At 43.3% G+C, this 24,417-nt stretch overlaps 5 protein-coding genes across 6 annotated transcripts; 2 read left to right on the top strand and 3 right to left on the bottom strand.

Moving 5' to 3' along the window:
• The first annotated feature begins 79 nt into the window (after positions 1–79).
• On the top strand, positions 80–1,909 carry LOC124351004 (DDB1- and CUL4-associated factor 7). The gene is made up of 7 exons (XM_046801751.1): positions 80–349; positions 437–578; positions 641–739; positions 802–924; positions 990–1,271; positions 1,340–1,457; positions 1,568–1,909. Exons 1-7 carry the CDS (start codon positions 243–245, stop codon positions 1,741–1,743), a joined length of 1,047 nt encoding a protein of 348 aa, XP_046657707.1. The 5' UTR covers positions 80–242; the 3' UTR covers positions 1,744–1,909.
• Positions 1,910–1,962: 53 nt separating this feature from the next.
• Positions 1,963–5,105, bottom strand: LOC124351003. The gene is made up of 6 exons (XM_046801750.1): positions 4,411–5,105; positions 3,998–4,340; positions 3,235–3,914; positions 2,638–2,759; positions 2,358–2,494; positions 1,963–2,265 (listed from the first exon to the last, which is right to left on the bottom strand). Exons 1-6 carry the CDS (start codon positions 4,503–4,505, stop codon positions 2,068–2,070), a joined length of 1,575 nt encoding a protein of 524 aa, XP_046657706.1. The 5' UTR covers positions 4,506–5,105; the 3' UTR covers positions 1,963–2,067.
• A 1,369-nt stretch (positions 5,106–6,474) lies between these two features.
• On the top strand, positions 6,475–7,939 carry LOC124349240 (exosome complex component RRP43-like). Of its 2 annotated transcripts, XM_046799680.1 has the most exons (7): positions 6,475–6,597; positions 6,676–6,754; positions 6,814–6,988; positions 7,050–7,344; positions 7,411–7,531; positions 7,600–7,703; positions 7,761–7,939. In XM_046799680.1, the coding sequence occupies exons 2-7, from the start codon at positions 6,738–6,740 to the stop codon at positions 7,877–7,879; spliced, it is 831 nt and encodes a 276-aa protein (XP_046655636.1). In that variant the 5' UTR covers positions 6,475–6,597; positions 6,676–6,737; the 3' UTR covers positions 7,880–7,939. The 2 variants fall into 2 exon arrangements, with proteins under 2 accessions (XP_046655636.1, XP_046655635.1); XM_046799679.1 differs by lacking the exon at positions 6,475–6,597 and having other exon boundaries at positions 6,606–6,754.
• Positions 7,940–8,000: 61 nt separating this feature from the next.
• On the bottom strand, positions 8,001–20,018 carry LOC124349239 (vacuolar protein sorting-associated protein 13B-like). The gene is made up of 13 exons (XM_046799678.1): positions 19,824–20,018; positions 19,585–19,762; positions 19,444–19,522; positions 19,195–19,379; positions 19,062–19,127; positions 18,966–19,003; positions 15,283–18,904; positions 13,441–15,222; positions 13,046–13,375; positions 12,269–12,988; positions 12,113–12,198; positions 9,210–12,027; positions 8,001–9,134 (listed from the first exon to the last, which is right to left on the bottom strand). The coding sequence occupies exons 1-13, from the start codon at positions 19,908–19,910 to the stop codon at positions 8,275–8,277; spliced, it is 10,851 nt and encodes a 3,616-aa protein (XP_046655634.1). The 5' UTR covers positions 19,911–20,018; the 3' UTR covers positions 8,001–8,274.
• Positions 20,019–20,395: 377 nt separating this feature from the next.
• LOC124351025 (protein phosphatase 1 regulatory subunit 3B-B-like) lies at positions 20,396–23,947 on the bottom strand. The gene is made up of 2 exons (XM_046801778.1): positions 23,506–23,947; positions 20,396–23,009 (listed from the first exon to the last, which is right to left on the bottom strand). Exon 2 carries the CDS (start codon positions 22,969–22,971, stop codon positions 21,772–21,774), a length of 1,200 nt encoding a protein of 399 aa, XP_046657734.1. The 5' UTR covers positions 22,972–23,009; positions 23,506–23,947; the 3' UTR covers positions 20,396–21,771.
• Positions 23,948–24,417: the final 470 nt, after the last annotated feature.

The raw sequence follows: 24,417 nt of genomic DNA, 5'->3' as shown, positions 1-24,417 counted from the left end.
CAAAATATCGTATCTATTTTGCCTGTATTTGATTTTGACTCTGACTTTCGTTTCAGACTTCTACCGCTTGGTGTACAGCTTCAGTGTGAGAAAATTTAATGGTTGTCTGGCCTAAGTTAATAGATAGGTTTATTTGTTTGCGTGGGTCCACTGTCATTCCGGTTAAAATTGCCAACATAAGAAATTTTAACACTTCTGCATATTTAATCACGATTCCCGGGAATTGTGTCGTTTTCTAAAAAATGGCGGGGCTAAATGTTGCTCCCAAACGAAAGGAAATTTACAAGTACGAAGCACCATGGACTCTTTACAGTATGAATTGGTCAGTGCGTCCAGATAAGAGATTCAGGTGAGGAAGGAAGTTTAAAATTATGTATTTTATGTTTAAGAAATGTAATATTCAACTTGACTAACCTCAAAATCCTTTACAAATTAGATTGGCTATTGGAAGTTTTGTAGAAGAATACAACAACAAAGTTCAAGTAATTTCATTAGATGAAGATTCAGCAGAATTCAGTGCCAAAAGTACTTTTGATCATCCATATCCTACTACAAAAATTATGTGGATTCCTGACGCGGTATGGAACTATCCTGTTTCAAATATGGTTAAAGAAATTTTAATAATTAAGTGTGTGATCAGAAAGGTGTTTTTCCTGATTTACTGGCTACAAGTGGGGACTATCTACGCATATGGAAAGCAGGAGAACCAGACACAAGATTAGAATGCCTCCTTAACAATGTAATTTTTACATGAATTATTATTATTTACAAGAAATTTATTTCATTGAAAACAATTTCTAGAACAAAAACTCAGACTTCTGTGCTCCTCTTACAAGTTTTGATTGGAATGAAGTTGAACCTAACCTTATTGGAACATCTAGTATTGACACCACATGTACCATATGGGGTTTGGAAACTGGACAGGTAAAGCAATATCTTTAAAACTTCTTTAAATCTTATTATTCTATAACAAACTATTTATCTTAAAGGTTGTTGGTCGAGTTGGTGGCCCTGGTGTAGCAGGACACGTAAAAACTCAGTTAATCGCACACGATAAAGAGGTCTATGATATCGCATTCAGCCGGGCAGGAGGCGGGCGAGATATGTTTGCATCTGTTGGCGCTGATGGGTCCGTGAGAATGTTTGACCTTAGACACCTAGAACATTCAACAATCATCTATGAAGATCCTCAGCATCGTCCTCTGTTAAGACTAGCATGGAATAGACAGGACCCTTCTTATTTAGCAACGATATCCATGGATGCTTGTGAAGTATTTTCGGTTTTTCACCTCATTTCAAATAGAGAACACGTTACAAATTTCTTTGTTACAAATGTTAGGTGGTAATACTCGATGTAAGAGTGCCGTGTACTCCCGTCGCTCGTTTGAGTAATCACAGGGCATGTGTAAATGGCATCGCTTGGGCCCCACATTCTTCCTGTCATATTTGCACAGCTGGTAAATATTTTTTATTTGTAACTAGAATTGTGCAAGTACCGTGTACACGATTTATACTGCCAATTGCTGTACATAATTGATCCGATTTGATCTGGTTTGTAATAATTTAGGTGATGACCATCAAGCCTTGATATGGGATATCCAGCAAATGCCGCGGGCCATTGAAGATCCCATACTTGCATACACAGCGGCTGAAGGTGAAATCAACCAAATCCAGTGGGGAGCAACACAACCAGATTGGATTGCCATTTGCTACAATCGATCCCTTGAAATTTTACGAGTTTAATGCTTTAATACCTATATATATCAAAACTGAGTATGACTAATGTCTGAAAACTTCTCATCAGGTTATCTTAGATCGTGTTTTTTTTTAATAATTCGTATCCTCTCGTGAATCGGTTCGTTGATTTGTAATTAAAATAAGGAAAATATCATAAGAATGTGACATTTGAGATTTTGAATTTGTCTGTACTACTAAGCAAAAACTGGGAAAAGAATGACTGAATTTGAATCAACAACATTGTTTTATTAGCTTTCTATCACAGCACTCGGATTCTGTATAAGATCAGCAGGTATTAACATCATATATTTATATGTTTCTCTTTAAAATTCAATTTGAGACTGCTAAGTGGTTGGTTTGATTACTTGAAATGCTTTTGTAAGCTGTTGGATTCGAAAGTTGCATAGTTTCTCGTAGCCGCTCGTTAAGTAGTTGGTATCTCTCGCGAATCTGCATTTCGTGATTTTTCTCTTCACGTTCCAAAACCTTAAGGAAACTTGATAGTTCAGCCACTGTAAATTCCTCCCACTGAAATATAGAAAGAACAAAGAAAAAATGGGTCCGCTTATAGTTTAGCGATGGAATATGTCGAAAATTAGAGCCCCGCAATGGTATTTTACCGGAATGTCTCCATTTTGGCTTTCTTGAAGGATTAGAGTTTTGGCACAGCTAGAGGCATCGAGATTGGTATCATCGGCCTGCCAATGTTGGGCAAGTAGAAGCGGACAATCGAAATCATTCAAGCGACGAAGTCGAGCTAAATAATAGCAAATACAACATGATTTGGTATTCTGGAATTTAGTACGATCGAGTCCGACTCGTTTGAGAGAGGGAAGGTAAAAAGTATGACGAAAGAAGGATTCAAACAGATAACGAACGAACGCAAGTATGACTACGTACCTCGACTGGTTTTTCCCGGTTGCCAGCTTTTTTCATAGATGGCCAGTTTTTTTGGTTCCCAACCTGAAAGATGAGGATGGGCTTCCACGATTTGTTGTACCAGTTCGATGCACGCAATATCTCTGAAACGGGGATAAGGAGTTACAAAAGCATGTGTAAGAACGTTGACTCTGTGGGCACCCTCGTTTTAAAATTCAAACTCCCCAAGGAAATCAATACAAAAAGGACCCTGAAAAACTAGAGGCTATGGCGAGAATATTGATGGAGTCTAGTTCGATCCACCTACAAATGGTAAAGAAATCGATGCAGGAGTACAAAGAATTCGCGGAAATAGGAAGAAAATGTCAACCTATTCGAGGCAGGTGCCAATTGACCAGCGTAACGAAGTAGTTCACCTCAAGAAATCGTTCTCGATTTGACCAGATTCTGTAAAGCCTCGAGAACGTGACGCTCGTCTGAGCCGACGATGTGATGATTTAGATTTACAGTGTAGCTCCCCCTCTAGCCATTTTCTAGAGACCGGTTGTATCCGGTTTGATGAAAACCGGACATTGGTTACGACTTACGAATGGTTATTTGAGACGAACGCACTTTTACCTCGGAAATGAAGTCTGGGGGCCGGGGCTTCCGTCTTGAAATACAAGAGCATACATTTGTCGCTCACGAACCACCGCGTTGTCAGAAACACCCGCAGCGATGTCATAGGTCGGACGAGGGATAGGACGGAAATCAATAAATGAGGGTAACTTGTTTTTTTGTCGGCAAAAGAAGTGCAAGTAAATTCGAATCGTTTCTGACGACGACTCGGTAGCAGCTAGAAATGAATCTTCCTCGGTCGGACGCATTTCTCCGAGGGACGAAGTTCCGGAATCGTTCAGGACGGATTGGTTATTACTAACGGCCTTGCTTTCAAATGACTGCTGGCTGGAGGAGGCGTCGCTCATCAAGTCGCAAGAATCGGCTTCAAACATCCAACGAAGAGTCACTTCATAAAGGCTTGAAAACCTCCAATCATCGTTTGAATCTTCGGGGACCACCAGATGACCGCCCGCAGTTGTGATGGCGACCGATGCAGTTGAGGGCTCAGCTATTCTTTTGATCGCAGACGGTGAACTGGAAGCAGAGGCATAGCCGCTGCTACGACGTGATCTCTGACCATTGATTCCAGTCACAATTCGAGTTTCGTCGATGTGCAGGATATCCACCATTTTGCCCACAGCGCAGTCCAGTAGAACATCTTCTTCGATGACCGTTTCTACTGGAATGCTAGCGACTCCCTTGATTTTAAATAAAGAAAAAAAGAAACTCCGATAAGTCATTATAGATTACACATTAGATTGCTGTGATAAGCGTGTTGTACCATGGGACTTATGGATGTTGCGCATTTCTTTCTGGGACGTAGGAAGATCCATTTATCCTTGTCGACTTGAATCACGCGGCCGCTCCCGTCATCGGTAGCGACAGTGGATGGATTAACAGTTTCGGGAGCGATGTCGGCGATCCAGCCTCTTCGTTTGGCCCAAGTCGGCCACTGATGTTGGGCAAACTCTTCGAAATTCTTCAGCATCGAATCAAACGACAGAGGCGATTTGCTAGGCGATTCGAGTTGTTCGTGCTGAGGATCGGCGCTAACAGCTCTTCTGCGGAAGGAAGGCGAAGCGGGCAACGAAATGCTGGTTCTTTTCCCATCTCCGACTTCTTCACTGTAAATCGAGCAGCAAATTGAGAATAAACAAATGAAAAATGAAAGTCTCCAAAAATCGACAGCCTTACCTGTGTACGCGCTTAAGGGATTGTCGGTGAGAGGTCGGAGAAGTCAGTCGGCTATTGGGGGGTTGATGATTGTTTAAGCTTAGTGATTGTCCCATCTCGAGACCATTCGTCTTTGTTGCTTGATCGATATATAGTCTTGGCAGCAGGCAGACTTTTCCAGGCTGAGTCGCACGATATATCGACCAACGCCGTCGATATGTAGCGTTTAGAGATAAAACACGTTACGACAATCAATCCACGAACGACTGACTCTTCATTTTCGCAACCACACCGAGACAATGTGTCATACTCAACTCACAAGCGAGTCGTCAACAACACCGACTGCACAAGATAAAAATATAAGCTGCTGCCCAGATAAGAAAGTTGCGCACGTCACAGATTTGTTTCACGAATCGTCAGAGGAATTCTAGCAAAATGTTGGGGGGAAAACCTTTTTTTCTCCACGCTGTCGTGAATTGTAGCGTCTGCGCAGAATGAACAACACTCTAGTAAAAAGGTCAGCAATGCTCAATTTCTTTCGGTCGAAATCCTACGACGGCTTCAGTTCGATAGTTGGCACTGAGTCAAAGCGTTCCCGACAACTCGGTCGATACAATTGAAGATCATATCGTCGTTCAGCCAGCGTTCGGTCGTGACGGTGGCTGGAAGGAGACTAGTGGGAGAGCCAGTAACTGCTCCTTGTGTAACTCTCACAAAAACGGGTGTGTGTGTATCAAAGAGAGAGAGAGCCACCTGAAAGAAAAAAATGAATCGATTGGTTGTCCACCTAGTGGAGGACTTGGGTAGTTGACAAAACCTGTTCTAATCAAATCTTTGGCTGTCCAAAATGATGATGATAAGAAAGGTGTAAATAAATCAAATCAAATCGAGTTTGAGCTTGATCATTTATGGGTCGAAATAAAGCTCAACCATGACTAAAGCAATCGACGAAAGCTTTTGCGTTTTTAACTCGACCTTGGCAGCTTCTACTAACTCACTTTCTATAAAGTAAAGACGTCTTTGGTTCGGTAGCTATGTGCTGATTTTCTCTTTTATGAATTTTTTTTCCTCGGACGGCGAAGGTGTTGTTACATGCAAACTTAAAAAGAGCTAACGTCCCCGTCATCAATAAAGGGTTTTCTCAAGAACGACCATGAGGACTTTCCTGAATAACAGACAAAGAATGTCCTTGGGGTTCGATATGACTGAACACAGCAGACCTCGCCTTTTCCACCCGAGGACGTTTAAAATTACATTTCGAAACCCTCCACCGAAAAATTTCAATTTCTACTCCGTATTAATTCGCTATGAGTATATATTAATCGGCCGGCGTATGCGACGGGAAACTTTATTTTAAGGCTGTTGCGGTACGCGCCTCATATTCTGAACAATAGCACTACACGCGTGTACTGTCGCGGGATTGCGAGAGATTCCATCCCTTGGATTTATTTTAAGAATGAACAGGCCAAGTGGATACAGTTCACTTTGAACTGTGGAATGTCACCTTTCCTAAGGTACTAAAACGGTACGCACGATTGAAAAATCATAACATCTAATGTTACTGATGGCATCTGTATACATTAGTCCACAAATTGTTTTTTATTTCACGACATTTTTCCCTGACACCATTTTCACTCAAGCATTCTTTATGCACAAATTGTTTTGTAAAAAAATAAATAAGTAAAATAACTCCTGACTTGAGCTAGTTAACAGTTTACTAAATGAGGTACATAAATGAGGTTTTTGGATTTGAAAGGCAAACTACTAATTGTGCGATATGAACCGTTGTTGTACTGATTTTCGGTATTTTCCAAACTTTTTTACCTTTTGGGTTTTACGATATCAAGTTGTCTTGTTCCCACAGAATTTACCGATTTTTTGCCGTCAGACAGAACTATTTCTGTCTACAACCCCATTACCATATTGATGCCAAAAAAGTTCATTAAATTCTAAAGGTGACCGGTATTTCGAGAGTCGAACGTTTTTTCCTATATATTTAGGACAAATATCCTTCAAGTGTTATCTGCTGATTTTCTGCCAATCGGTTTTATTTAATCTCGCAAACAGGAAACAGCAGCAAACAGGAAGCAACTAAGCAAGTAAGCAACACACACTTTTTAATTTCTGACAACGTTGCTTGGCCATGCTTTTAGATTTTACGTCGTCTGCTACCTACTATTATTGTTTGAACCTTTGAAATTCAATTTGGTAATGAATTATTTCACTTACGTCAGTGTAAACTCAGTACTCCAAAACTAATATATGTTCTGTTTAATTACAATTTAGTGTTTCCGATTACGCATCACGTCACTGTATGCGTTGATTCTATTTCCAATACAAATTTAAACATGGCAACTGACCACAAGTAAGTCATGTTTTATGAAGTTTTTTTGCGGGCACTTTGATATCAACCTCTTAATTCAGAACACTGCAACCATTGGAATTTTACAAGACTTTCCTTGATCGCAAGTCACGCCCAGACGGTCGGAAACTGCTGGAATTCAGAAAAATGACTCTAAATGCTGGTTCCATAGGAACAGCTGATGGCTCAGCTATTGTCAAATGTGGAAATACTACTGTCATTTGTGGCATCAAAGCTGTAAAACACTCATAACTATTTTTTTCAAAAACTATTATCAACAATAATCTATCAAATCCAGGAACTAGCTGCTCCAGAAAGAGAGGAGCCTTCTAAAGGCTTCATCATCCCAAATGTGACACTGCCATCCTTATGTTCTTCACAAATAAAATCTGGCCCTCCTGGAGAAACAGCTCAAGCTGCTACCCAGTTTATAGCTGAATTAGTCAATAACAATATTATTATGGACTTGGAAACATTGTGCATAAAGGTTTCAAAATGGGCTTGGGTTCTTCATTGTGATCTACTCTGCATTAACCTTGATGGGAGTTTACTAGATGCTTGTGTGATGGCATTAGTAGCTGCACTGAAAAATTGTAATTCTATTCTAAAGTTTTATGTTTTATTTTCTATAATCTAATTCATTCACTGATTCATTACAGTGAAACTTCCCATTGTGAGTTATGATGAGGAGATGGACAAACTAGTTTCCAACCCAGATGAAAAAATGAGTTTTGACACAATTAAGCAGCCAGTTACATCAACATTCTCCTTATTTGATAAGTGTGTGCTTAAAAAAACAAACATGAAGAAACTTCTATGAAATCATGTTTTCTCATTATTTTGAACAGTGGTATTTTGATCAGTGATCCTACATTTGAAGAGGAGCAGTTGGCTGCTGGATTAACATCTATTACCATGGAGGGTACTTCAGTTACACATATGTATAAGCCAGGTAAAAAATTTCTATGATGTTCTTAAATTTGGACATAACCTTCCCTTGACTTTATAGGAGGATGTACTTTAGATGAGAAACAGGTGAAAAAACTTATTCAGCAATCAGAATTGAAAACAAAGGAGGTTGCAAGATTGATTGAAGAGGCTTGTTCATCATCTATTGCTGAACGATGAAATTGTTCGTCATTCCTTGTTTGGTATTGAAAATAATACAGTTTCAAATGTCAGTTTCAATTCAAAGTTTTCTCAATCTAAATTTTTTACTTCATGATTAAAAACATTCAACTACTTTCAATTTTACGTAACCGATGTATTTAACTCGCGTGAGCTATCATCACAGGAATGATTCATACAACATGTTAATAATAATCCTGGAGGCACTAGCCGAAACAAGTAATTAACAGTATTAAAAAAAATCGATACCAAGTAGAATATATAAATAGCCTGCATTAACCAACAGATAAGGTTGAATCTATTCAGAATTTTGAAATTGACAATTTTTTTTTACTGAAAAGGGAAATAAAAAGTCACAACTTATTTTAAGGCGTGTTTACGTAGCAAGAAAACCATCAGAGCAGAGCAAAGCCAACCCCTTTTCTTTGCTGTTTGGCCATTTGAAAGCATTGGATAAAGAAATCCTTGGTAGTGGGATTGAGGAAAAACTCCATTGTGGCGATAGAAGATGTTTGATTGGTCGTCACATCTTGAATCGTCTCTACTGCAGCTTCCGGTAAGAAATATGGTGTTGTAAGCCTAACAAACTCGCTGACTCGCTGATAATCATAATGGGGATTGAAGTCATCGTCGCGCCTAGCTTCCACGAGCACTGGGGCGCTCAAAGGAGTAGGTCTGACCAGGATCAGAGTTGGGTCAGTTTTGTGAGCCCAGCAGTCAACTTCATTCAAATCTAGGACCACTTGTACTTCTCCATCTTCAGCGTTGAGAACACAAAAATTCTGGGTGGAAACGAGCAATATCACAGGCGCTAATTGCTCGCGAATGGGCAGAGCATCATTAACACGTGCTCTCATCGCCTCTAAACAACAGCAGATCCGACTAGCTTTGGTGTGGTGGCCTGTCAACGGTGGCGTCTCGTCGTTCAATTTCCATAAAATTTTGGTCGGTCCAGAGCATATTAAATCCAGCTGATTGGAAGCGAGCAATTGAGGTCGCCGAGCTTGAAAGGGTTCACTCCATTGGGTTGCGCTCAAGAGGCCTTGGCCAGTTTGGGCAACCAGATCGGCTGCTCCTGAAATAGGTTTGGCGACCACGCCTACAATTCCTTTAGTTAGTCCGACTGCCAGACCGCGCGGACTTACTGTTCCGTCTTCAATCAGCGATTGAAGTGGATGATGAGCCAATCCACCTAAAGCTCCAAGTAAGCTCAATCCCAATGCGCTGAGACCCCAGCCGATTCCTTGAACCAAACCTAAAAAAATAGTTTTAAAAAATATATTTATTTATCGCACATCACCGCAAAATAAATAAATAGCAAAATAGTTACCTTGCGGTTTTTTCCTTCTTCCTTCTTCGCTTCGCTGTTGAAAATCCAAGTCAAAGGAGAGTCGATCAACGTTACGAGCCACGCTACTTGCTAATTGGGTGACGGATGTGACAGTTCCGGCTGTTACGTGACTGACCAAAGAAGCCGAACCATTGAAAATTCCGGCGAGGAACCCTCTTGGACCTCGCCAAATGCCCTGATACGGTAACCGAACGAAATCTTTCAAGCCAAGGGTAACCGTCCGAGCCAAGGCGGTGGGCGATCCAAGCAATTCCATAGATCCTACAACCCATCCGGCTTTGAAGAGAGCACTGGACACGTAATGCATGGCTAATGTCTGGCCCAGTCTGTATGGTGTTGTCAATACTAACGAGCGTTCAAAAGCGTCCAGCCGGAGTGGGGAATGATCCAGAGCGATGTAGAGTTTGACAGAACTGCGGAGACTCAAGTCAAGCGAAATGGCGCGCACTTTCAATTGATCTAAATTGACTGAGACTGATAGGCTGGATAACACTTCAGCGACTCGATCCGGAAATGAGACAAGCTCGGATGATTGATTGGAGCCTTTCTTCAAAGTCGGCGTGCTGAATGAAAAAGTATTCAGGTAATCCATGGCGGCCACGATGAATCGATCTTCAATAAAGAGAAAAATGGGATCCAATTGGAAATCCAGCGAAGTAGGGCGACCAGAGTCGGTCAAGCCCAGTTCCAAGACAACCAACGCACTTTGTCGGAGTGCATCCAATAATTTCGCCAGCGATTTCTGTTGCCAGGTGGGAGGATTCTGGGCTAAAAATATGACGGGGAAATCGAAACCTTGAACTTCTTCATCTCGTGATCTTGCTTCCGGCGCATTTGACTGCGGCTGGTACAATTGATTATCCATTTGAACATGTCCACAGCGAGACGTGATTCGTCGGACCGAAGAATTTTGAAAGTAATCCACCAGAAAGTGATCCACAGTCAGCCGAGACATTTCTCGGCGTTGGGCAGTCGTGTCATCGCGAAAGCAAACGCTAATTTCAGGCCAGTAAACCGTCAAATTCAAATCCTTCTCTTCGGAAACAGCATTGGTAATCCTGACCAACTGATTACCAGCCAAATCATGAAGAACTTTACATTCATTTTCCGTTTTACAGGGTGAACGTAGAGCGGGTCGTGGTGGTCGGATTGTAACGTCTTGTACTGGTGAGGGCGGAGCGACGGGAGGAGGAATTTCAATTCGTCCTCTGATATCGGAAGCAGATATCTCGACACGACTAACCGGTTCAATGTAAATGGCCGTTTGATTAGGTGTACTCGTCCGAACCATCCGGACCATCACGTCGATACTTGGAGACAAGCAAAGGAATTGATCGTAGGTGTGACTGGGATGAACAGGATTGCTCCACTTCGGGCTAGTCTCTTCTAAAGCCAACAACAATCTGGGAAGATTTACAGGTGGTGAGACGTCAGTGTAGCGCAGCTGACCCCAGGGTGGCGTGTAAAAAGCAGCTTCATTAGAGCGAATCACTCCGTGCCAATTAAAGGTGGGGCAATCCGGTTCCGGATGACCGGGAACGCTATCAGAAGCCTGGCCGTATGCCAAAGTCAATTCGGTTCGATTGATGAGAACCCACAATGGATCAGGGTCGACATTTACAGACAGATAGACTAGTCCACTTTGTTCCAGCCGAGTAATGACGAGAGGACAATTGTCGGATGTTTCGGATTCAAGACTCCCACAAGACAACGGGACAGAAACGGAGTAGCGTTGTGGGTTGATATGATGAGAATTTGAATTCCGCGAACTATGACCAGGATGGTAAAGTTGGATTGGACAACTCCAGTCGGAACAAAGTCGAATGGATAAGTAGAGACTCTCTGAATGTTTTCCTGTGCTCTGCCAAAATAACAGAGGAATGGCACGGGACTCATCTTTGGGTTCTACAAGGGTCGCTTTGCAAGCCAAAAGGCTGTCCCCAATTAAACATCCGATTTTTAACAGACTGGGTGTGGCGTTGTGGATGCGGAACGTTGGCTGGATGGACAGGATGCGGATTCCTTCGTGCATTCTTGACGTCAACGTCAAATAGCACATTGCTCCATTGCTTTTAGTTATTTGAACCGTACAGAATCCTTCCAAAGGGATGGCGCCTTCGACTCTCGGTCGGTACATGAAATGAAAGTGATCCTGATCCTGTAAAAGTAGTGGCTGGGAATAGAACACGGAATCAAGTTGTCCATCTTCAATGAAGCCAATCTGGAAGGTGTCGTCGTTCATAGGTGGTGGCGCCATGACTGCCCGATTGGGAAGAGTCCAACATCCGGCGGAATCATTGACTCGTTTCAATACTAAATCGATGCCAGAGTGGTTGACCACCAATGCCCAAGGTTTCAGTTCGACAAGTAGCGAATGGCAGCGTTGGTGTAAGCTGGAGAAGGTGACTCGAACGTCCGTTTTGGGTTGTGGTATATCGGCCGAGCAGTCGATAAAATCCACATTCTCAGCGAAGGGCCATTTCTCAAGTTGGTCGTTTGTGAATAGTTCTTCAAGCAAATCGTTGATATACGGAGTTTGCTGACCGGATAGTGTGACGTTTTGCGAGGCCATCGTCCATGACAGCGGAACTGGTGGAGTAGATTCCGGCAGAGTGGAGCTCAGTTGAAAGCTCAGCTGATGGCCGTGATCAACACTGCCCGGGCATTCAAGGACGGATTGACTACCACGTCCTTCAATCTCTGAGAAAATTGACGAGTTGAGTCCGGGCGTTCGCAAATGTAGTCGTAGCGGTTGTGGCAAATACGATCGTACCATGTACAGTGGAGAGAAGAGAACCTGTTTAAAAAAAAAACCTTTTGTTCTTAGTTCTGCTTTAGGCCAAAATTTTTAAATTTTAGGTTCAGAACTTAAAAGAATTTACCAATAATCTTGAATTATGCTGATCAACTTTTTCTGTCCACATGTGGCACCACAAATTCAGCGAATCACCTTTGTCCTTTTGAGCCACTACAATCAATAAAAAACATTCAAATCTTTTTTTTTTTTTTTATGATTAAATAAATTAATAAAAACATACCTCGAACTAATAAAACATTTCTTGTTTTGGTTTCGACCTGAACGAGAGGAATCAATCCGGACCACGTATTGCCCGGCAAGCGTACTTTAACAGCATGCAGATGTTCCAGTGGAAAAACAAATGAAGGAGCAATCGACGAAGCGCTGACTTGACCTCTCATTTCTCCTACTACGATGGCACCACTTGGTTCCATTTTGGATGGAACCAATTTGACTTCAAGGGCGTGGGGCAACAGATTTGCGACTTGCACCTGGCCACGAATGGTGACCTCTTTTTGGAGACTATTGAGCCCTTTCACGGTCCAGATGAGTGGCAGTTTAGGTCGACTGTCAACCACCGAACGGATACTAGTACCAAGGCGGTCAATAGAACAAGGTTGGCACCAACGCCATCTTCCACCTTCCATACATGCGTGCAATTGATTATTTTCGCCCATCACCTTCCAGGCGTACTGGTGAGCTTGGCGTGAGGCCAATAAAATAGATTCGCCCGTCCCGGATTGACCGATACGCAAAACATTTTGGGTGTCATTCCGTATTACGTAGTGCGTGTACAATGTGCACAAATGGCTGTCGGCGTTCAAAAGGGCGTTCCACGAATTCAAACACGACGTCAACGTGTGAACGCTACACTGGCCAATATTGAAATCCAGAGATCTATGACTCGAAATCAAAGCGGTCACGGATTTACTCTCATCCAGCAGGATTTTGACATCAACACCTAGACATGAGATATTTTTAGAGAAAGACTAAATAGAATTTTAATCAAATTAAATACTTGTTGGCTCGAGGATAGCCTCGTCGACGAGGAAACGAAAATTGATGAGATTCGCTTGAACTTGCGTAGACAAATCCAAAGAGGCAGTCACCGTCTCATCCAATCGACATCGTAAATTGGCAGAAATGGAACTGCAATTTATAGTTGCGAAAGGAAAATCAGTTGGCATCGTTCCATCCAGATGGAATTGGCCATCAAGAGAAGATGAAGGCGGCGTGATCAGCTGGTTGCGGAGTGATAACGATATGTGGTTGAAAGTAAAACCCAGCTGGACATCGGGCACCATGGATGCGTTGAAGTATGAATCAATTCTAGTGCAGGCCACTAAACCTAGTTCATAAATTAATATTAATAAAATGACGAATCTTAGTCAATGTGATAAGATGAAATATTACTGGGCGGAGCAGCGATAATCTTCTTGGGCCGATTTTCCGGCAAATTTTCTTCGGTAAAATGCATAACGATTCGCCACATGTCAGAAAAAGCCACTTGCTTCTCCAAAAGTTCCCTCTCCGCTCTCCTCTCGTCATCCTGGACGTTGCGTGCTGTTTGATTGGTTGATATGCTGGGCAGAGGAACTCGAGTGAAACGAACTTCAGACAGTGAAAAACGCCTCAGAATACGAAATTCTTGACTACAGTGATCCCAAAACTCCAAGGTACAATCAACCTGCTCGACTCCAGGTGCCGCATCTTGACCGGCTCCATCCGCTTTCATTAGAGGAATCGGATAAACATCAACCCGAGTCAGAGCTCTTGGTTGAGGGTATGCCCAGCACATGGAGGCTGGTTGAACGTTGAAAACTACCTGGTACGGACGTGGTTTCTCTTCTGCTTGCATCCATCCGGAAGAAGGACGGGAGGTGGTGTCCCGAACCTGGAAATCAAATGTACCAGTTCTCAAATCATCCTGATAATGTTGTTCATCCGTATCCACGACGACATCCTTTGGAGCTGGATCGTCATTTTGAGATGGGGAGTAATTTTGCAACATCCATTGCGTAAGAGCCGTGGCTACAGTCACTTGGCGAGGCCCAGCGTGAAGTCGAAGGTTGTCGGCTCGACAAAATGCACGTACCAAGACGCGCTTATTAGATAACCAGTGTGGCCACAACAACTGGATCCGACTATCGAGACTGAAAGGATCGCATAGTTGCAAATTAATGTTTTGATCCATTTCCGCTTTGACAGAGAAAGCATTCAGTATTAAATTAGCTTCTAGTTTCTCTCGTTTTTCTTCATTTGTGTCCAATTGGCAAGTCACATCCAGTAGCATATCGTTTAGACCGGCGATGATTACGGCGGAGGGAACCGGTATTTCCACTACCATTTGGCTCGTTTTCAAGCAAATTTGCCGGTATAATGATGGCTTCGAATCTTCTTGTTTTGTTTGGAAGGCTTCCAACTGTCGAGCCAAATACTGGAGATTCGAAATATTGTCTGCATGGAGAATGAATTTGAAAGGGCGTCCAAGTTCCACATTCAATTGGCGAGCAGAAATGATTTCAAGGCGGAAAAGAGAAGGTGGAACTCCAGTAATGATGGACGGCTGACCGAGTCGCGTTTCTATCAAACTGATTGGATACATGCTTTCATCCGGAAGCAAACAACTCTTGACAGGTGATCCATCGGCCCAGCAAGGTAGTTGTAACCGAATGTCGTAAACGGCGATTTCGTGTACTTCTTGATCAGCCGTTTTGATCAATACGTGAGGCTGGATGAGATTGATCAAGGCAAACGGCAGAAATTCGTCTGGCTGCGACGTGTAGATGATGACACAAACTCGGTTAGAAGTAAAAAATGAATGAGCTGGAAATCCGGCCACTTGTTGCTCTTTCGAAGACAAGTTCGTAGCTGCCGAAAGAAGAATATTCATCCATTGAATGTAATAATCGATTTGCTTGGCATCAATTAACAACTGGATGTCGCTGGAAGCGTTGACCTCAATGGCTTGCCCGGCAACGAGACATTGCTGTTCCAGGCTGACAATCGGAGGAGCGTAGATAACTCGCAAAGAGCAGCGAGCTAAAATTGGAGTCAATCCAACACTTGGCTCCGATGGTTGCTCTTGACGAGCGTTCCATTCCAGCGCTGGATTTTCCGCCATTGTATGAAGAGTGGAAGCTGGATTGAGCGTCCGCCAAACCCAGCTGGCTCGTTCAACTTCCCTCCAACATCCTGCAAATAATTTATTATTAATATAGTACATTCCTTTAAAAATAATTTTTGGCAAATAACCTGAACTGAAAGAGAGGCCAGACAAATCAATTTGATATTGACGATCTTCAACATCGTGGCCAGGAATAAAAAGCAATCCTTGTCGTTCTGCTTCGTCGTACAAATCCGGTTTGAGCTGGACACTCCGGCCAACGGGATTCTGAACATGAGGGGATAGTTCGGCACCATCCAAATTCAAAAGAAGGAACTTTTCTTGGACCAAAAATACTCGAAGTCCTTTGCTGGTGGCGAAAATCAACGGAAGAGTATGGCTGCTGGCCGGAAGAGTACAAGTGGGCGTCAAGATTCGAGATAAAGAGTTAAGTGCTGGTTGGGCTAGCTGTATAAGATGGTCCAAGAGGATTTCCGTCAATACAACATCGATAGCTTCCAAGGCGATATCAACTTCGTGTAAATAACGGTCAGATGGCGATACGACCTCTTCGACCTCCTCTTCAGTTTGATTGCTCTTCCGGCGACCTCTGGAATGCCACTTTGAGTGTACGTCCTGACGCTGAGCTCGGGTCCATGTCAGGGTCAATATTCCTCCAGCATTTCCTCCCACACTATTTTTGCTGGCTGGTTGCGGCTGGAAGGCATCTGATGGAGCGGTCGATATCGACGGAACGGCCACTGTTTTCCCCACTGCACCGGATGGTAACAAGTCACGGGTAATATCGTCAACGCAAGACATTACGATGCCGTTCGTCTTGCTTTCCAATATCCAAGTCTCTTGGGTTTTCGTGAACAATTTCACCGAAACCGATGTCAACCGCGACTTAATTTTGGCGTACTGACGATGTTGATAATCCACAGAAGTTGTGACGTCTTCCATATCGAGGACAGTTCTACTGGACGGTGTTTCTAATGCCAGGACAAACCTGGGCATGGCCCACTGAAGCCACAACCCAATTTCGAAATTGGATCGACTGGTTGTTATGGTTGGACTGTTGGACGTGGAAACACCCAACCAATTTGATAAATCAGCAAATTTATCGCATAAGAGTTGCAACTGCTGAACGTCGAGCGATATCTCAATGGCATTCATGTCGATGTGGATGCACAAATCGATGCTTGGTGGTCGAATATCGGTACACTTGACTGGGTCAACTGGACTATTGGCAGTTGATGGATTCAAAGCTATCGTCATTTTCAGAGAAATGGGTTCCAAAATGGGACGTAGGCTGTCGAAGTGAAGGCCGGAAGAAAATCCAAAATGTTGAAAGCTGACTGTCCACGGAAAAGAAGAAACTAAAGATCCACTTTCTCGGAATGGAAGGTCCTCCAATGTTAACGACGATGTGCGGATGTGCGGACAAGAGACATAAACGGCAGGTAACTGGAACTGGAGTCGCAATTCTCCTGAATCCCCCGAAAGCACGAGACTGCTGGGCTGGATGTCGATGTGGAGAATCGAACGCTGAAGTAGTCTCCGGATGGCTATCCAGTCGACTGGTTCATAAGTTGATGAAGTTTCTTCGGCCGATTTGGTTAAAGTCGATTGCTGGAAGCTGGATGCTCGCCAAGTTTGACCATCCATCGAACTGCTCAATCCCGAATCGCGAGCGCAATTGGATTGATTACTGCGGAAGGAAGTCGGTTGTAGCGTTTCAGTTTCTTCTTCCGGCCCTATGGAAGTGGCATTCTCCACCAACGCATCCGAACGGTAATTCAACCATTTCAGCCAACCGGCATCCAGCAGAACATCGAAGGAGGACATTTTGAAAACAAAAACCGGTGCAGCACTATGGGCTTCTACCTTGCGCTGGATGAGACTATGTGGGAATTGAATCAACCATTCGGTGAAGTTGTTACGATGCGGATCTGAAGTGTGAGAGAAAAAAGGCACGGCATTCGTTTGCAAGATGGAAGCATTCAGCGATCTGATGGACGATCCCGCGCATACCATAGATGCTGTTCGGATGTAGTCCATTCTGAAACCGTTTAGGTTCAGCTGCAAAGTTGGATGGGCCGCCTGATTTAGAACCTCGAACAATACAATTCTATTAGGGGTAGTTAATGTAACCGGATCCGTCAACGTCTTCCAGACTGATGTCACGAAATCGATTTGGGGTCGACTGGCCAGCAATTCCAGTTTTTCCGATTCCAACTTGCAGGAGAAAATGACACGTTCCGTTTGCCACAATTCCGGCAACAGCAGTAGTTTTAGACTGGCGGAAGCGTTGCACGGCTTCAACAGAGGAAGATGGAACTCTTCCATCACTAATTCAGTTGATAGTTCTTGGAATTTGAGCTGGACCATGGTGTGGCCTTGCTGAACTAGACTGGCTGGAGGTGAAGGAAGCGATTGCAATGCCATTGTCAAGCGGATAGGATACATCGGCCGGACAACTTGGAGGTCAGCACAGGTACAAGCAAACTTCAAGACGGGCAACGATACCGTTGGAGTGCAATTCACGTTATCTCTCATCCGGATGACTCTGCGCTCAACAAGTCGCTGTAAATCGAAAGTCGGATGAGGCGGAGTTACCGAAATGAAAACGAGAGGCCGCAACACAGCCACTTGGTACGTTCTGCTGGGCAAATTACTACCCAAGTTTAACAATTGGTCAGTGTCCGGGGGGATTGATGAACGACGAATAATTTCCAATTCGGGGTCAGCGTAATCTGGATAGTTGTAGTTATGAGCTGCATGAAGTAAGGCGCTAAGACGGTGGACTAATCCATAGGAAACTTTAAGCTGCAGTGGACTGACGGCAAGACGGAAAAGAGCTTTTTCTGGCAGATTGCTGTACTCGAATTCTGATCCCAATTGTGACAGGTATTCGGACGTTATGTCTCCTGGTAATTCCAACTGATATAGGTAATCAAATCCTAATGCTGGAGTGCGTTCCAGGAGGGTTGCTTCTGTAATTCTTTGAACGTGATCCTCCCATTGAAAGTTGGGCTTGGATTCCACAGTCTGTTCCACCTTTTCAATTGGATCGTAGAGTGATTCGTTAAGGAAAGCAGAGCGTTCGCATCCTTGCAGGTAATAGAGAGTGGTATCTTCTTGAACTCCACACAGGCAGTACGATGAAGAAGGCTCTAGCATCAAATGGCTGACACCTCCTTGGACGTCGACCCACTCGACTCCGGCCACTGTTACTTGGAGAAAGCAACCTTGCATTCGAGCTGTCAAGAAAGGCTGGAATCGAAGCCGACTTGGTGCGGATGAGATGGAGACGTCGCGAATTAATTCGGCCCATTTGAAAGTCCAGTTGACACGTTCAATAAAGACGCCAAATTGAAAGATTCTTTCCCGATCAGAAGGTAAGACTTCGCCACTCTCTGCCGCATCGTTTTCCCAGACGGGTAAAATAGCCGGGACATAACCCCAAGCCCAGCCTGCCCACGATTGATTTTCAGAGTTTTCTTCTTCAACGTTGGTGTCATCGACGACGGTGGACGTGTTATCATCTGCTTCTTCTTTCTTGTCCGGTTTGTTCTTGAAGTCACCAAGGTATAATGCAAGGGCCAAGTTGAAAAGTCGGATGAACATGGGAATTTGTTGATCTGACAAAGAAAAATCCAGTTTGGGGAAAAGAAAATCTATGCGCGTTTTTAATGCTCGTGCTCCAATGGCATTCGGATACGTTGAGCTCAATCGCACAGTCAACGAGCATCTATACAGAAACGGTTCCTGTCAAATATAAATTGAATTAGAGGAAGTCGGTAAATAACCTTGATCAAAGAAATTAAACCTGATATGTGGGAATTTTTCCTTGAGCGTTGCATTGGTCTACAAATTTAAATGTAGTTAATAAAGTACAAAACAAACCAATTTAATAAGAACTTACCCAAACAAATAGTCAAATCAGACACTGTTATTGCCTTTCTCGACGTGAAATCTGGGGAGGCCAATTCTGTAAAAGATGGCGAAAAATGTAACAAATTCGATTTCTATCTTTAAAATAACGGTCGTGAAATCACCTGTAAAGGCCGTCTCCCATTTACCATCTACGGAGGTGAGGGAAACTGTGCGAGCATTGAGTGACAGGACTATGTCTTCTTCCAAATATTTCAGAATTACATTATTGCAGACAATACTAATGTTGTTAATTATTTTTGACATGAGGGATTGAATGTAACCAGGAGGACTTACAGCCACTTCTTGCCTGTAATTAAGTTTAAAAGTTATTAAAGTTTAAAACTGCATTGAGAAGGTATTAATGGGCAGACCTTTTTGATTTCACTCTTTGGCTCTGACTGGATTTTTCTGACACACGATCCTCTGTGCTTTTTAATTTGAGTGTACATTCTGGGTAATTAATCAAGTTAATAATTTTAATAAACAAAAAATGGAACTTTATTTTAAGCTACCTATGGTATTTATAGTAATGACAATCGATTCAGATGCTAGTTTTGTCCAAGGAACATGGATTCTCAGTTCATGAATGTGTCCACTAGAAAACGTGAAAGGAGAATGTAATTCAGCCTCAAGTACATCCAATCTCAAATCCAAGTTGTGAAACACAGCGTCTCCTCCCCATAGAGAAACCTGTGGCAATTAAAAATATTTTTTGTATCTGAAACTGGCTATCTTAATGTTGACATCTTACCTGTGAATCCTCGGGTTTTATGTTTTTTATGTACTTGTCCACGTAGCTCAAAATGAGCGGCGTGACGTACGATTCAATTTTAAACATGATCGTCACTGATGAACGGTGGTACTTAGAGGTTCGTCCATCTACATCAAATTTGCTTTCGATTTTGTACACGCGTCAACTGCGCCGATCTGCCAAAGGCTATTTTCTTTTAACAGCTGTTTATGACGTTTGAGTATATCGATTGATATCAAAAATCGATTAATAGGGAAAATGAGCACGCAAGGGTAAAATTTTTGTTTTTGAAGGCCCCAGACAAAAATTATCTATACGGAAATGGTTGCATACATTTAAAAACTTGTATGGGATTCAACATGTTCGGATGTAATTAGTAACACCCACCTTATACCGTATAATTTTATCTTAACAACGATCTATCATCCACCACTCAAGATTAGGCTTCAAGGCTTCATGATAACCGTTTTCTCTCGTATATGTATTGTATATAAAGGACGTTGCTTCTCCGAATAAGTGAATATAGCTCGGAGGGTATTAGCTTTTCCATCGAGAGAGAAAAAGAAACTCGGTATGTGTAACTGTATATTTTTTTATTATTATTGCGGGCTGAACGAAGTGCAAGAACAATCCACCCGGGGGGAAAGGAGAGAAAAACATGTTGTTGTTGTATCACAAAATGAATCATGACAACGATATATAATATATACTCCATCCATACTAGATAGCGCACTGTGTGACACGTACAAAAATAGAGTCGGCTCCCCAAAAAATCCACAAATACACCAGTGATCGGCTTGTATCGTAATAGACGTAAATTGATTCGCTAGAAGAGCTTCACTTCGCTGGAAGATTATTTCTGTACACGGAAAAAAGCATCGTCAATATAAGGCTCTCTTTTCTGATTTAAAACGACAAATGATCCCGATTGGTTGATTTAGCCTCGTACATGGTCACAAGCACGCAATATTCAGACGCGTAAGAGATGAGCATGGGAGGACGGTTGTAAATAGGTGATGATGAAAACATCAAATTGATTGCTATGATGACGCATGTAAATTAATATTTATAATGAATGTATATGTAAAGTTGGTATTGCCCTGTGCAGATAAACAGCCCATATTTGACACACAATTGGAGACCATTTCTGCCATGAAATCCGAAACAAATTCATTGAACATTATCTACCACCAAATGAAATCATCGTCATCCAAAAGAAAAAATTGGGGGGCGAAAAAACAAAATCTACAAGACACAAGTATTTAAAAAAAAAAAAAAGTATAAACAAGGAGAGACACACACTAACAGCAGGAGCAGCAGGCAGGTGGGATGAGAGATTTTCGGGATTCCAAAACAAGCACAAACTGCACGAAATATACACTCACCTACACACAGACATTGTGATGGTTCAGCGAAAAATGGGGCGGTAGGGAGAGACGGAAAAACTTGAAAATGGCCATATACACACACACTGACATCCTCTTACATACATGAGCCAAAAAAACAAAATAACTTTTTTTTTTGGCACGACGGATATAACATAACACAATTGAATAACGTGAATAATTGTTTTCCCTTTTTCATTTCGTAATTCAGAGGCTAAGGCTAACGGAATCCCGCGCAGGAAGAGGGTCTCTCCAAGTCGTTGAAAACTATGCACTCTTGCTTCATTGTGTGTGTGTGTGTTTGTGTGTGATGAAAGAAGATGTGTCGGGGGTGAGAAGAAGATGAGAGAGCTGTTTTTGTTTTGTTGTTTTTTTCAAGTGAAGAGTTCAGGTACGTTGGGGGATCCTCGACCGGGAACACCATTGGCTAGTTAAGTGTGAATTTCCGTGGTCTCGGGCCACACACATACACTCGTGAAACTTAATTGTTTTTCTTTTTTCTTTTTCTATTGTTAAAACACTTAAATAGCCCCGTATTGGCAATTGTTTTCTTTTTGTAAATTTCACCAATAGGGGGAATCGTTGACTAAGTGGTTCCAGCTGGCGAATTCGGCCCAGTAGTCGATTTTTGAATTGGGCGACATCAGGTCCGAGTATTTGCCGGAAACGGCCCGCCTCGAGTTGGCCGTCAGACCGTTAATGAACCCGGCGTTGTTCAAGCTGAGGGCCGGGTTGGTTCCGCTAATCTTGATGGACTCGATAATGGGCTTGATGACCACGTAGTTCTTGCCCATGTTGTTGTCCCAGAATTCTCCCGCGTCGCTCTTGAAGCGGATGCAAAACTGGATACGGTTAGAAGGCACCACCACCGGAATCGAGATTTTGAATGAGAAGGTGTCGAATAAGTTGATGGCCGCCAGCGAGGTCGCACCTTGGGGCCCACTGGGCACGAACGTAGCCTCCACGTCCGTCTGTGTTGCCCAGTTATCGAAAGTCACTCGGATCGTCACCTGCTTGGAAAAGGACAGATTCTTGACTTTGACGGTGCCCACCAGTTGCTGGTCCGCCTCCTGGACTAGGACATTTTCCAACGAGATATTCTGCTTGTCCAGCCGGGATCGGAAGTCTAAGTAATCGCAGGCCGGCTGAGCAAAAGTCAGTTCCCATCGATCGGCTGCAACTTCCGCCGAGGCACCACCCGTCACCTGCTCCAGAAATTCGGCCGTCCATCTTGGCGGGCAATCGCTGGGTTCCGTCATCATTTTGACTTGTGTCAGCGAGAGTCCCTTAGCATCGGCAAAGACGACCCGTTTCTTCAACTTGGTGGGCGACGCCGGTTCGGCCGCATCTTCGCTGACGGGCGACGATGGCTCCGAAATGGCTGCATCCTCCTGTGGTGATGATGGTGATTCCGCCGCATCAGTCCGGACCACCAGACAGGACCGGAGTGGAGCGTTGGCCACCACCGAAGCGCCGCGGATTTGGCTGCACATGAGGGGTGAGTTGCGGCGGCCAATGGATCCGGCAGCAGCTGCGCTCCTCATCAATGCCGGCGACAGCGTCATGGCGCTAAAATCGAAACCAAGACTGTTGATTCCGTTCAACGAGCTGACGACGGTGGTGGTGGTGGCGGGTTGGCGAAGGCGATAAGACGACGTAAAGGGTTGGCGACGGCGACCAGTGCTGACATCTAGCGGACCCATGAGCGGACTGACGAAAAGTGGGGGACTAGCAGCGAGATACATTTTAGCATCCACTTGCATAACTTCCCGTCTTCCACGTCCTTTTGGCAACTGTCGATCTATTTCCAGAAAAAACACAATACAGACAAAAGAGAATATGGATCAATATTTTGAGCATGATTATTAGAATATCGAAGGCCGACCCTGGCCGAAAATGTGACATGGCGAGCAAATTGCACACTACTTTCTCTCTTGTGTGTGTCTTGTCTACTATATTCTCTTCTAGGAAAAAAACACACACACAAGAGTAGACCGGCTGAAACGTAATTCTCTACCGTTTTCGCACAGTCGACCGTGACATGAATTCACGCACCTTGGGTTGTCTAAAATCGGACTTATCACGTCCGGATTTGACAAATGTCAGTCAAGGTCATGCAAAAATATCCCTACCCCCCCCCCCCCCGCCTACCTCTCTTTTCACAGAATCTACCCTCTCCCCTCCTGCCCAGCCATGAAACACGTAGGCCTCCAAACAGCATCTTTTTAACTTAACTTTACTTCTCGTCAAATAAATCAAAGTCTACTATTATTGTTCAAGAGTCAAAGAATACTTACATCCACATGAATGTTGGGGTTTTAAAACTGGGCAAGGACAATGTCCTGACCATTCAAACACACTGGTGTCGACTAGTACAAGTTGGGAGGGATGATGTCTGCCGTGTGTGTTTTGTCGCGGTGATTTTGTGTGTCGCACACGAAAAAATGGCGTCCCGATTTTTGTAAATTTTCAATTTTGACAACCAAGACACTAACGCAATTCGACACACACACGACCAACACGTCCCGAAGACGGGAGACGAACTGACACACTGAGAGCACACGAAAAAAAAGTTTCGTTTTGGCTCTGCCCTCAGGTTCAGTGACGTCACACGAGAAGATCACGTGAACCGAGCCAGTCGACCAATCAGAGAGCGTCTCACATGCGTGGACATTTCCCCCCTTCCCAGACTTCTTCCTCGTTTTTCAATTGTCGAGTCCACCAGTCGAGGGACCCGAAAACATTTTCGAAATCTACTAGAAAATACAAAATAAATAATATTAAAGTCGTGGTTGTTGTAAGGTACCTACTGCGGGCCGCGGTTGTTATGTGCTGCGCGGACCAATGACCAGCAAACGCACGATAAGATTACACATCTGTTGACAATATGTCAATAATTGTGTTATTAAACAGATTGAATCATGTGTGAATCAACTCTCAATTTATTTGAAAATAACAAATGAAATAAATGTATAAACACAATCAGTAAATTTAGGCGTATTGCCATTGTCAATGCAACAAACTCTTCTCTTAATCTTTTTTATGGAATTTCTTGGCTCGTGAAAAATTAAAAACAAAATCAACTCGGCCAAAAATAAAAACAAGCTACTACTGCACTACACGTACCTTGCCGTGCAACAATTGAGCGTCGGTTCGGAATCAAAAGATGTATAAGCAGATTTCCTGCAAAGATTTTTCAGCGGAAAATC

This window comes from Daphnia pulicaria, chromosome 7 (genome assembly GCF_021234035.1).
Source record: "Daphnia pulicaria isolate SC F1-1A chromosome 7, SC_F0-13Bv2, whole genome shotgun sequence".
In the NCBI taxonomy this organism is placed as follows: domain Eukaryota; kingdom Metazoa; phylum Arthropoda; class Branchiopoda; order Diplostraca; family Daphniidae; genus Daphnia; species Daphnia pulicaria.
The sequence above is the reverse complement of the archived record's forward strand: the minus strand, read 5'-3'. Positions and strand labels throughout refer to the sequence as shown.